Raw genomic sequence first — 12956 nt, forward strand, 5'->3', positions numbered from 1 at the left:
ATTCTTAACTCCTGGACCACCAGGGAAGCCCTCATTGCCCCCACTTAAGAACAGATTTTGTTGTAGCTCAGAGAAGTTAAATGACCAAGTCACATAGCTCGTGTATGCCGGACTCACTCAGTTCTTCTCACTATGAAGTGTGTTCTTTCCCCATTCTTTTAATTATTCATTCAGCAAGTATCTGATGACACCCACGCTGCACTGGGGACAAGGCAGTGATGAGACAGCAAGGTTCCCACTCTAATGACAGGGGTGGGGACAGAAGGACAGTAAACATGTAAATGCTGAAAAAGTCAGTGATAAGTGATAAAGAAACAGAACAAGGTGATAGGGTGGGGCAGGCATTACTTTAGCCAGAGTAGTCAAGAAGGGCCTCTGGAGGTGACATCTGAGCTGAGAAAGAGCCTGACCATGCAACGCCTTGGAGGCCACAAGAGTCTAGAGCTTACTATTTTATTCAAGTGCAATGGGCAGCTATTGGAGGCTTTAAGCGGGGAACAGGCCTTACCTGGTTTATTATTTCTAAATGTCTGGTACCCTCCATTGAATCCTGCCCTCAGATGCCCGGGAGATCGAGGTTGGTGTGGATGACGAGGGCTTTATCTACATGGCTTTTGAAGCCCCAGAGGCCCCCGACTCTGCCGAGTTTCAGTGGTCCAAGGACTACAAGGGCCCACCGGACCCAGAGAGGGTCAAGGTCAAGGAGGAGGCTAACAAGTAAGTGAGGGGAAGGGCACCACACCTAGGGCACAGGTCCTGGATGTTACCAGATGAATGGGTAAGAGCTCGCAGGTGAGCCCACCTGGCAGGACCCCCGATGATGAGCTTGAGGGGGCTGCGTGGTCTCCCCTAAAGGATGCTGACTGCCACCTCGGGAAGAAGTGAGAGAGAGGGCAACAGACGGGCTGAAACGGTGATACTCATCTGGAGATCCTTTTTCTGCAAGAAATGTGCCTCTATGTGGCTGCTTCCAAGGAGACGCTCAGGATTTGGTTTCTAGCCTGGGTACCAGCAACTTGCTCTTGGAAGTTCTCTGGGCTCAGCTTCCTCATCAGTAAAAGAGGGGTTAGGATGTCAAGGGCCTCCAGGTCTTGCTCCTCCATCCATAGCAGCTCTGGCTTCAGCCCCGTCCAGCAGGAGACAAAGCTAATGACTTGAGCCCAAGGAGAGGCAGGCCTGGGGGATGTGGACAGTATGGAGACGGTTCCAGAGAGCCTGGCTAGCAAGGGCCACTGAGGGTGGCAGGCCAGACTGGCTCTGGGCAGAGGACCCCAGGAATGTGTAAGGAGGCAGACGCCCCTGCTTGGCCAGGGTCTGGGTCTGGGATGCAGGGCATCCAAGGTCGACCTAGACTCCCCAGCTCCCAGGCTTCCAGGTCACGAGTCCCCTCTCAGAGCCTCTGCTCTGCTGCCTCTGCAGATCCAAGATCATCCTGAAAGATCCCGGCCTCGAGGATTTGGGCACCTACTCGGTGGTGGTCACAGATGCTGACGAAGACATCTCAGCAAGCCACACGCTGACGGAGGATGGTGAGGCCCCTCTCCGCCGCCACCACCCCAGAGACAGGCCCAGAGTACCAAACACAAATACCCCAGGGGCCAGCAAGAAGCCATAAAAATGAGTAAAGCAGAGATTTCAAGAGAAGGAGGTCCTCTCCCACCCACTCAGTCAGCAGGTCCATGAATAATAAGTATCAGTTGAGCACCGACTGCACTGAATTACATCAGTGAACCCCACTGGCAAAAATCGCTACCTGATGGAGCTCATACTATTCTCATCTCTCTCTTTCCTTTTTCTACTATTGATAAAAGCAAAGGTACCAGTGAATTATTTCACTTCCTTCCAAAGCCTAAAAAAACAACAGTGTAAGTGGAATGATAAACTGCCAAAGGCAGTTAGTCTAAGGGGTGAGGATGGCCACAGGGAGCAGTAGGGGCCGTGGCCACCAGAGAGGGGAGGCTGGGCCTAAACTCATTGTCCATGAGACTCACCCTCTGCTGTCTCCATAGCAACTGGGACAGCCATTGTTCTCCCTGCTGAACACACAAGGGGCCCTTTGATTTTGTTAAGACGCAGTTGCCAGGCGGGTCCAGATTTCTATTCCAGTTCCACAATTTCCTGGCTGTTTGACCTTGGGCAAGTCATGATCCCTCTCTGGGCCTCAGTTTTCTCACCTGTAAAAGGGGGTGGTAATAACCCCTGATATCCAAAGTGAAACAATGTTGTTATGCAGCTACACTTACGTGGCTCCATGCAAGCTAAAGCCAACCACAAAAGCATAAAACCATCCATAAGAGCAGTGGGGTTTGTTTTTTCGTTTGGGATTGGATGCTTGCCATGTGTCCAGACTCATCATACTCTGGACTCTAAGCTTACAAGGGACAATGAGATATGGGCTCTGCCTCTGCCAGTTCATTCGTGCAACACGCATTTACTGAGCACCTGCTGTGTGCCAGACAGCCGTGTAGGTCCAGAGTTCAGCTTAGCAGGAGAGACAAACCTAACACAAGGAAGCAGTTAGCTATGAGATAGCACTGTGCCGACCTGCCCCAGACACATGTTGCCTGAAGTACTCATTGAAGGGGCCAGACCCTCAGATTCTAGGACAGCATGTCACAGTGGATTAACAAGGGGGCTCAGGAGGCAGACAGTAATGCTCACCCCCCACAGCATGGTGTGAGGATCACTGAGATCATGCAGAGACTGGCAGACAGTAGGTGCTCCTCTGGGGAAGTGGCACTTGATCAGGCCTTGAAGGACAAGGAGAATAAGCGATCTCAGGGGGGCCTACAGCAGCCCCTGAAGGCCCCTCGGTGCCCCAGAGCCAAGGCTCACAATAGCCATCATCAACCTGTTTGGCAACCAAGTGACCCCGAGCTGAGTCTCTCGGGACTTTCATCCAGTGTGGATGCTAGAACAGTTCCCATGACCCCCACTAGCCCAGGGATCTCATTCTCTTTGGTTTCTTTCTTGCTCCTCCCTGTCCCAGAGCTGAACAAGCTGAAGAAGTTGAGCCATGAGATCAGAAACCCAGGTAAGCGATCCAAGCCTCCAGACTTGGGCAGTCATGCCAGGCCCACTGGGATGTCCTGAGCAGAGCTGAGTCAGCCAAGAGCTAGACACTAGGCTGGTAGCGGGTAGGGGAGGATGGGGTCATCTTGGGGCTGGAGGGTCAGACACCCAGGGAGTCCTCAGTCCATAAAGGGAAAAGAGTGGCCCGCAGGGAGCATGTGGGGTGCAAGGGAGGGCAGAGTGAATGATTTCCTCTTCCTCTTGGATTGTGGATCATCTAAACCCCTGCTTTCCTCCACTGGCAAGGAGTAGCATTTGTAGTCCCTGTGGCAGGGGTCACAAACTTGGATGTACACTGGAATCACCCCAGGAGCTTTTCAAAACCCAAATGACCAGGCCATGCCCCAGATTAATCAGAATCTCTGGAACTGGAGCCAGATATTTTGAAAGTTTATGGAGGCAGTGTGGGATCCTGGATTGAATCCCACACCGGAAGAAAAAAAATCATATTAGTAAATAGTGCCAAAATTTGAATATCTGTAGAATAGTATCAATATTAATTTCCTGGTTTAAAAAAATATACAGTGATTTGGGAAAGTTCAGGATACTGGAATTTTCTGTTTGTTTTTGCAACATTTTTCAAGTCAAATGATTTCTAAATGAAAAGAAATAAATGAAATTACATGTTTTTTAAAAGTCCTTACGTTTCTGGTGTCCAGCCAGGGTGAGAAGCACAGCCTCAAAGCCATAGGAGGAGGGTGAATTCCCTGAGATGAATTCAATCTAGGGTGACCGAATGTGGGAAACCCTCCCCAGACCCTCACCCTAGTTATGTCTCCACCAGACTCTGAAGCACTTTGCACATGGCATGTCCACGCAGTGCTCAAGGTGGGGCTGTCAGGAGTGAGGAGGGGAGAAGGGTGCCCTGCCCACCACTTCCTGTCCTCTCCCTCCCAGTGATCAAGCTGATCTCCGGCTGGAACGTTGAAATCCTTGAGCAAGGAGAGGTGCGGCTTTGGCTGGAAGTGGAAAAATTGTCTCCAGCGGCTGAGCTGCATCTAATCTTCAACGAGAAGGAAATCTTCAGCTCACCGGTAACTGGGGGCTCAGAATCCCTAAATGAGGTCCCTGGCCCATGAGGTGGCCTTGCAGGCAGTGGCCTCTACCAGCCAGCACCTCCCCCTAGCAGACATTTCAGAAATAGCCACCTGCTTCAGCTGTCACAGTTGAGGTGGGGACACCTGGATGTTAGTACCTGGGGGGGGGGAGGGGGGGGGTGGGGAGGGGGGGTGGGCAGGGATGCTAGACATTTGCCAATGCAAGGGACACTCCCACAAAGAATTTCCCATACCCCCACAATTTTTGAGTATCCTGACAAACATTCACAAGATGAAAAACCTACATTCATGCTTGTAATTATCCAAGCCTAGACTCTAACTCTGAGACACAAACACAATTTTTTTTAACTTTTTTACAGTGTTAATATGCACTGATAGAGTTTTATTCTATTAAGCCACATTACCTCTGCTCTTTTTTTCATTTTCCTGTTCTTGTACAGAATAGTCTTTGTTTACTTTGACTTGCAAGATCTTAGTTCCCTGACCAGGGATTGAACCTGGGCCACTAGACCACCATGGAATTCCCCCGTACAGAATAGTTTTAATCTTTTTGCTTTTCTAACTTCTCTTAAATTAAAACAAATTCATTGTAAATCATGAAGCACCAGCGAGTGATACGAGCATCTGTGTATTGAAAAACATTACTTTTATTTCCTCTTCCTATTATAGTTGTGGTGTTACATTGCTTTTTAAAAAATTTTGTGTGCAATAAGTTGTACTAAAGGAACCATAAAAGTTGCCCATACTCAACTGTTTTTACTTACAAAGATGCCAATTTCAATCTCATGAGAGATTTAATCATAAAATGATCTTATTTGTGAATTCCATCTCCAGATGGCCAAGTGGCCATCATTACATATGTGTTATCAAGAGAGGAGCTGGTTCTGACAAAGGAGAAAAGAACTCGAGGCTAGATGTCAGAAGGTTCATGTTCATCAAATATGGGTTGTGTGCCTCTGGACAGGTCTCTTCACCTGTCTGTGCCTCAGTTTCTGCATCTGTACAATGGGGTTGGTTGCCCCAGGATCAGGAGGAACAAATGAGAAAATAGAGAAAGTTTTGCATAAAGATGAAGCACGCATGACTTTCGCTCATGATAGAGGAAGCGTAACAAAGTCTGGACTCAGCACACAGCACTGAGACTATAGAAAAACAAAACAAAACTAGCAGTTCCCTCAAATCATACATACAAGTGAAGCCAGAGGGAAGAAGGTCCTAAATGTGGAAAACAAAACGTTTTGAAAATTGTTAGAATGTGACAAAATATAAACAAGTATTAACTCTGGGTAGCAGACACACAGGATTTTTATAACACCCTTTATAATTTTATGGGGAACTTTTGTCTATTAAACTGCAAAAAAAAAAGTAGAAAATAACCAAAAAAGTATGGCACAGTAGGAGATTGAGGGATTATTATGAACTGAAATTGACTGGGGCACAAGACTCTCCTGTGCCCGCGGGGCTCCAGGGTGTTCTCAGGAGTCGGGTGTGTCTATACACATGAAGAGAGGTACCCAGGACCCCTTCCCCAAACCTGAAGGCTTCTAACTTTACCACCCCAAGTCCAACTACACCCCGATTTGCACCCCCACAACACAAATTCCCTATAATTGGAAGACAGCAGAACAGACTCTGTGTTTTGTTCTCCCCAGAACCGCAAAATCAATTTCGTCCGAGAGAAGGGCCTGGTGGAAGTCATCATCCAGCCCTTGACCGAGGACGACAAAGGGTCGTACACTGCCCAGCTCCAAGACGGAAAAGCCAAGAACCAGATCACTCTGGCGCTGGTGGACGACGGTCAGCAGTGCCCCGGCCCCCGACCTCAGCTCTCAGCCCTGGGGTCCCTCCCGCTCCATCCAGACGCCCCCCAACCCACTCCCGGACCTCCTCCTGGCTCACGCCAGTTCCGCCCCCCCCCCCCCCCCCCCCACCCCCTGTGTTCACAGAGTTCGACAAACTTCTCAGGGCGGCAGATGCTAAGAGAAGAGACTGGAAGAGAAAACAGGGTAAGAGCTGCTGGTCCGAAGTCCAAAACCCTCGGCCGCTAGCGCTGGGGAACCGCCGCACGAGTGGGTTAATAGATCCCTCCGTCCTGCTGGGGCCCCGAGGGAGGGCCGCTGCCGTTTGAGCCAGTGCTGTCCTCGTGCCAAAATGTGCCCAACCCCTAGAGTGAGCGCCTCCTTAAATTCTGCACCCCAGGGGCCTCCCTCGCCTCACCCCAGGACCCTCCTGGGTAGGACGGGATCCCGGAATCCGAGGGGCCTTTGGGCATCAGGCGCCCCGCCCAGGCGCCTTCCCCCGTCTCGCCACCAGGTGGCGCGCGAGCCGATCCTGGCCCTCTGACCACCGGGCGTGTCGTTGTGCCCTTGCAGGTCCGTATTTCGTGGAGCCTTTGCAGTGGAAGGTCACGGACAACTGCCAAGTGCTGCTGACCTGCAAGGCAAAGCCTCGCCCCCGCCTCCAGCCCTGTCCCCGGGCCACGTGGGCCCAGACCAGTGGTTTTCCCCAAGCCCAGTGGCTGTCTTAAGATTGAAGGAGGGAGGAGAAGGGGACGACAGAGGATGAGATGGTTGGATGGCATCACCGACTCGATGGACATTGAGTTTGAGTAAACTCGGGAGTTGGTGACGGGCAGGGAAGCCTGGCATGCTGCAGTCCATGGGGTCGCAAAGAGTCAGTCTTGCCCCACTCCCCGGAAACTCCATACTCTTCGCTAAGTCTGATCCCAAGCAGGGGAAGTAGCCTCAGGCATTTTCTCTTTAATCGAGAAAACAAAAGCCCAGGGAGCAGAGTTGGAGTGAATTAGAGTGCGCTGGGTCAGCCTTGAGCTAGGTCTCCTAGCTGCCCTGGGGAGAGTCCGGAGGCCAGGAGTCTGGAAGAAAGAGAGCTCTCTGTAGATAAAGGGGGAGTCCCTGTGTCCCGCCAGACACTGTGCCCAGCATTTTATAGCATTATTTGATCTCATCTACTTCACAACCATCTGTGAGAGAGGCGTTAGGATCCCCACTTTAGGATGAAAAAGCAAGTGGGGAAGTAGCTCAAGACCACAGAGTAAGAAGCAGAGCCTGGGGCCGGGGTTTCACCGAGTGTGTCTGACTCCAGAGCTGGTGCTGCTGTTTCTCAGCACCCTGCAGCCTTGCAGATAACTAGGGGACAGCACACTTCCAGAAGGGCATCCATTCAGCAGACTGAAGCACTCTGCAAGCCCTGGGCCTACAAGAATGAAGAAGTGGTCTCCTGAGGCCTCCAGCATCCCACAGTCCAAAGCAAGAGCCTGTGCAAACAGCATGCCTTGTGCTGTGATGGAGACATGCATGAAATTTACTATTCATGATAGGGGGCACTCTGGGGCACAGAAAGGAAGGCTTCCTGGAGGAGGTAACACAGCTATTTACAAAGAAAAATAAGGTAGGAAAGGGATCAAGAAGCAGAGGGAATGCCATTAGCAAAAGCCCAGAGTCCAGAAGCCATCAGAAAAGACACGCGGTGTGAGGAAGGGGTTGGCTGAGATTTAGGGGGAGAGCAAGGTGGGAGCGGGGGAGGGGGAGTCATTCTTGTAAAAGAAAATTCAGATGAACTGAGGCTTCACTTAAAAGAGGAAGCCTGAAGGAGTCTCCTCACTCCTGACCTTCCTCAGGTGACCAATACCAAGAAAGAAACCCGCTTCCAGTGGTTCTTCCAGAAGAGAGAGTTCCCAGCTGGTCAGTATGACCCGCAGACTGGAGCAGGGCTTCTCTGCATCGAAGAGGTAAGTGCAGCCCTGACCTGAGAGCTCATGGAGTTGCGGTGCCAGGAGCACTGGACAGGGAGTCAGGACCAAGGCGAGGCAAGTGAGGCACTCACCTCATGCACGCACTTTAAGGGGGCACTAAAAAGCTCAGTAATCGAGATAAATAGCATTTTAGGCAATAAGTAAGTAAGTAAAGTCACACAGTCGTGTCTGACTCTTTGCAACCCCGTAGACAGTAACCTACCAGGCTCCTCTGTCCCTGGAACTTTCCAGGCAAGAGTACTGGAGTGAGTTGCCATTTCCTTCTCCACAGGATCTTCTTGACCCAGGGATCGAACCCAGGTCTCCAGCATTGCAGGCAGACGCTTTACCATCTGAGCCACCAGGGAAGCCCTTTCTAGGCAATAGTGAGAATCAAATTAATGCCAAAATAAAAGACCATGGGGGAAAGCAATACCAAAATTGTAAATAAAGACAGGCTCAGTCATACTGATTTTTCCTTTTTGTTGAATTCCAGTCCTGGCCCTGCCCCCGACCATGTAGCCTTGGGCTAGTCACTGTCCCTCTCTGACTTCAGTTTTCACCTGTAACATGAGAGGGTCATGAAATTCCTTCCTGCTGCTGCAGCCTGAGATTGGGGCAGGAAGACTGTCTCCATGGGAGGCCGTTCTGGGCAGAGCAAAGCAGGCCTGGAGCTCACTTCTCCTACCCACTTCCTCCCCAGGGCCCTCAAAGGAGTGTGACCTGGTTAAGATAGAAATACAAAGCTCGTTCTTAAATATTCAATGTTTTTCTGCCCTGCCACTGATTTCTGTGGCCCATGTGCCAAGGAGTATTGCACAAACGCAGGTTTGCTAACAAGGAAAGAACTAATGATTTCAGGGTCCTCGCCCAAATCTCAGCCAAAATAATGACAAGTTGGCCTTTGTCATCACAGTGCAGGCCCTTCCACAGGGCTTGGCTTCAAGGAGGGGCTTAATTGCTACTGAGTCTTGTCATAACCATCTGGCCTATTGGTGCGAGAACTTTCTGGTTTCCGAAAAGTTATCTCCCTTGATCCTCTTGGAAACTGTAGCACGTGGTCAGGGCAAAGTTTATGCCACCATTTTACAGATGAGTAAACTGAGACTTAGGGAGTTTAAGTACCAAGATGCAAGGCTGGAGAGTGGACCCAAAAGTCTCTCCAAACACCCTCCACAGAATGTGGCTGGGGCTTTGGCACCTTCACTGAAGGAGCGGGGAGGGAACACAGGGGAGGACTGTTGGGTTTTCAGTCCTTCGATCCCCGGGTTAAGAGATGCTTCTTGAGGAGTAGGGTGGGATGGGTAGGAGGTTCATGAGAAACAGGGCATATTTGTACCTATGGCTCATTCATGTTGATGTATGGCAAAAATCAATACAATATTGTAAAGCAACTATCCTCCAACTAAAAAGAAATAATTTTTTTTTAAAGAAATGTGTCTGCCTCGGATCCTGCCTCAAAGCACACAATGTGGAGATGGTTGCAAGGGGCCCTTTGATGGGTCAGGGAGGCAGATATCATCCCGTCCCCCGCCCCCCGCCCAGCCCTTGGAGGAGATGCTGCATAATGAGAGGGCGCAGTTGAACTCTGACCTTGCTTTCAAAGCACAGCCCAAGTTCTTGCTTTGCTAAGTGTTGACCCAGGCTTCTCGAGGTTGACAAGCATGTGCCAATAAGGACCCCCTTGTCCTAAGCAAAAGAAAGCATACCTCTTCTGAGAGATGCAGAGAGACCCCTCCATCCCGGGCCCCACAGAAGCAGGGCAGATCTGGTGGAGGGTGCCCCCGGCTCAGCCCGGCTCTGTGAGGAGGACTCTCTGCTCTGCTCAGAGCAGCTGACTCAGAATCCCCCTGGGGGAGGGGAGAAGGGAAGGGGGCATCTGTTTCTGCCCTCAGGCCCGCCTCCCTGCCCCACCTCCGGGCCCAGACAAACTGAGAGCTTGGAATCAAAGGGCTCTGGAGCTGGAAGGAGCCAGAGACAGCCCATCACAGGGGGGTAAACTGAGCCCCGGGAGGAGTTAGGGGCAGGCCTGAGCCCAGACCTCCTGATTTGCATCCATCGCTCTTTCTGGAACCCACGCTGATACTGCCTTCTCTCCTCCTTCCTTCCAGCTGTCCAAAGAGGACCAGGGTGTTTACAGAGCCGAGGTTTCCGACGATCGAGGGGAGGACGATACCATCCTGGACCTCAGAGATGAAGGTAGGAGCTGGCGATGTCAGAGATGGGCCAGGAGGATCTCTCGCTGAACCAAGAGATGCAGTCTGTGATCCCCGTGTCACTGGGGGCAACTGAGGCCCAGGGGGGTTAAGTGACCTACCCACAGCTGCACAGCAGGTCAGGGCCAGGGAGGGCCCGGCCTGTGTGATGCCGGAGCCTGCGCTCACTGCCCTGTCCCACGGCGAGCCCAGGCTTCGTGATGTGGAGTCTGGGTCCTCTGCTCTGCCCCACAGTGGGCCCCAGGGTCCTCACCAGGCCGGCAGGCTCAGCCTGCAGGAAAATCGTCAGCTCAGCCCATCTGCCCTCCATCTGCGTGGCCCCACCCCATCCATCATGGAGTGCCCTGGGTCCCCCCCTCGCCCCTATGCCTGCATCCTCAGAGCTGCTCATAAGCTCCACCAGCCTTTTCCAAGGCCGAGCCCACCCTGGTGCGTCCCTAGGGGAGCCCCCCATATCAGCTGACCATTCCCTCTTCTCCCTCCAGCCCTGGATGCCATCTTCACTGAGCTGGGCAGGATCGGTGGTAAGCAAGCCCCACCCACTTTTGCCCTGCCCTGCCCTGATGCCACAGAGCCTCGGGGGGGGGCCTCCAGCCATCCTTGGCGGCCAGGGTGGGGTGGGTTTAGACTCCAACCTCAGAGACTGTCGTGGGGGGTCGCATTCCTGCCCCGTGACCACACTTGCCTTTCCGCCACCGCACCCCAGAGCAGGGGCAAGCTGGCTGCCCCCCAGATGTGATGCCCAAAGGGCCTTGGGGAAGACTCAGCCTTCTCCTCTGCCCCTCCCACCCCCAGCTCTCTCTGCGACCCCACTGAAAATCCAGGGGACGGAGGAAGGGATCCGGCTCTTCAGCAAGGTCAAGTACTACAACGTGAAGTACATGAAGACCACTTGGTTCCACAAGTACGTTGGCCTTGCCCTGGAGTTCCAGGAGGGAGAGGGCCAGCACCCGCCCCCGAGCCCAGTCCTAAGGGCTTGGCAGAGACCACCGCCCACCCCCACCCCCGGTCCACAGAGAGAGCCCGGGAAGGAAACAACTGTCAGAGGCGCTAAAGGGAGGCTCCCCCGGGAAGGTGGGCACCCTGGTGCTGAGGACATTTTCTCAGTGTCTCCATGGCCATGGGAGGACTGTTGTCTTAGAGCAGCACCTGGGAACTGAGCGAGGGAAGGACTCAGGAAGGAAGGAATACCAGGTGGTCACATGGGTCGTGGTGCCTTTGTGGGTCTCCGCAGCCTTAGCACACTCAGGCAGCCAGGCTGAGGGGAGACAGGCAGGCAGAGGGACCTGGAGGGCTGACAGCTAACTTAGGGCCAGGGCTTGAAGGCAGGATCAGGCATTGAGGACTCAGCTGGAGCTAAGTGACCCCAGAGAGTTTGGGAGCAGAATTTTCCCAGTGCTTCTTACGTGCATACCTCAGCCTCGTGGAGCAGACATTATTGCACCCATTCTAGGGAGGAGGCTAGACTGACTTACTCAAACTTGTTATGTGAGTGAGACCAAGGCCAACTTGAATTTCAGAACAACGAAGCTCCTTCTCCAGACTCTCTGAGCCCCGTGACTAAGCCCAGAAGTGTCACTTCTGCAGCACGACACTGGGGCCGTGGGCCAGGTGTCTTTAGGTATGAAATTTAAGTGAAGAAGGAAGGGAGTGTATACAGTTTGTAAGAGCTTGGGGCCAGTTATTGTGGGAAAAGCTCCTGGGAGGTTTCTTAAGATGAGAAGAAGGATGAGGTGAGGAAGTGGCTCCCATGGGTTGGGTTTGGGGAGGTGGCCACTGATCCTCGAGCACCGTTTTCTCAAGGTCCCAGCCTGCAGGACATGTCGCAAATAGACTCATTACGGGCACAAGCCTTGGTGAATGATGAGTGGATGAGTGGGTAGATACTTATCGAATGTCCCCACACATCTAGAAACAAAACCCCAGGAGAGGAGTCTGGGGCAGGGGTGCCTACAGCTGGGCAGGCAGTCAGCCTGTCCTGGGCACAGCCCTGTTAACCATTGCTTTGCCCTCACGTTCAGAGAGAAACGCCTGGAGAGTGGCGATCGGGTGAGGGCTGGTACCACTCTGGATGAGATCTGGCTCCATATCCTGGACCCCAAGGACTCAGACAAGGGCAAATACATCCTGGAGATCACGGCTGGGAAGGAAGTCCGGCAGCTCTCGGCTGATCTCTCAGGGCAAGGTGATCTCTCCACCCATGTGGAAACCTGTTTAGAAAACCCCACAATCTTTGGGGGCACTGCCCCCAAGAGAATGCAGGGACAGAGAGGAGGAGCAGTCACAGCTGGGCTCTGCACCTGAGGGTTGCAAAGGTCAGGGGGATGGAGTGTAGGGATGGTAGGGGGGTGCTCTGACGCAGCTGCTCCCCTTTTCCTTCTCGTAGCTTTTGAGGATGCCATGGCTGAGCACCAGAGACTGAAGTAAGTTCCCAGCGTGATCAAGGCCCCTGGGGTGCCTGCGCACAGGACCCTTCCTGGGAGGTGCAGCTGGCTGGATCTGCCTTTCCCCTACCACCCCTCCCCCAACCGCGGGCAGGACTGTCCTTTACATGCTGGAACCCCAAGCCCTTTTTCCATTTCTGTTTTCCAGAGCCCTGGCCATCATCGAGAAGAGTAAGTCCAGCCATGTTTCCGCGGTTCCCTGTTCTGAGCTGGGGGTGACTTCCCAGCCGCTCACAGCTCCTGGCAAGGCAGCTGGAACCCCGGTTGCCCAGCTGTGTGGCTGTGTGGCTCTGGGCTGTCACAGAGCTGCCAGGAGACCTGGGTGGCAGCGGCAGCATGAAGACAGGTGGATAAGGAGCCCGAGGATACCTGAGACCGTGGATGCACCCAGCATCCACTCGGCTGACGTCAGAGG

General features: G+C 52.8%; 1 protein-coding gene across 2 annotated transcripts in view; it reads left to right on the forward strand.

Moving 5' to 3' along the window:
• The window catches only part of MYOM3 (myomesin 3), a 52401-nt gene that overhangs the window by 35586 nt on the left and 3859 nt on the right, over positions 1-12956 (forward strand). For both annotated transcript variants that reach the window (XM_052662148.1, XM_052662154.1), the window contains exons 22-35: positions 561-717; positions 1420-1529; positions 2990-3034; positions 3970-4106; positions 5783-5927; positions 6077-6136; positions 6503-6570; positions 7768-7878; positions 9993-10080; positions 10583-10621; positions 10893-11001; positions 12119-12282; positions 12484-12520; positions 12690-12712. In XM_052662148.1, coding sequence (XP_052518108.1) covers positions 561-717; positions 1420-1529; positions 2990-3034; positions 3970-4106; positions 5783-5927; positions 6077-6136; positions 6503-6570; positions 7768-7878; positions 9993-10080; positions 10583-10621; positions 10893-11001; positions 12119-12282; positions 12484-12520; positions 12690-12712 — 1293 coding nt within the window. The remainder of the gene's footprint in view (positions 1-560; positions 718-1419; positions 1530-2989; positions 3035-3969; positions 4107-5782; positions 5928-6076; positions 6137-6502; positions 6571-7767; positions 7879-9992; positions 10081-10582; positions 10622-10892; positions 11002-12118; positions 12283-12483; positions 12521-12689; positions 12713-12956) is intronic.

The sequence above is a fragment of the Budorcas taxicolor genome, chromosome 2, assembly GCF_023091745.1.
Source record: "Budorcas taxicolor isolate Tak-1 chromosome 2, Takin1.1, whole genome shotgun sequence".
Taxonomy (NCBI): domain Eukaryota; kingdom Metazoa; phylum Chordata; class Mammalia; order Artiodactyla; family Bovidae; genus Budorcas; species Budorcas taxicolor.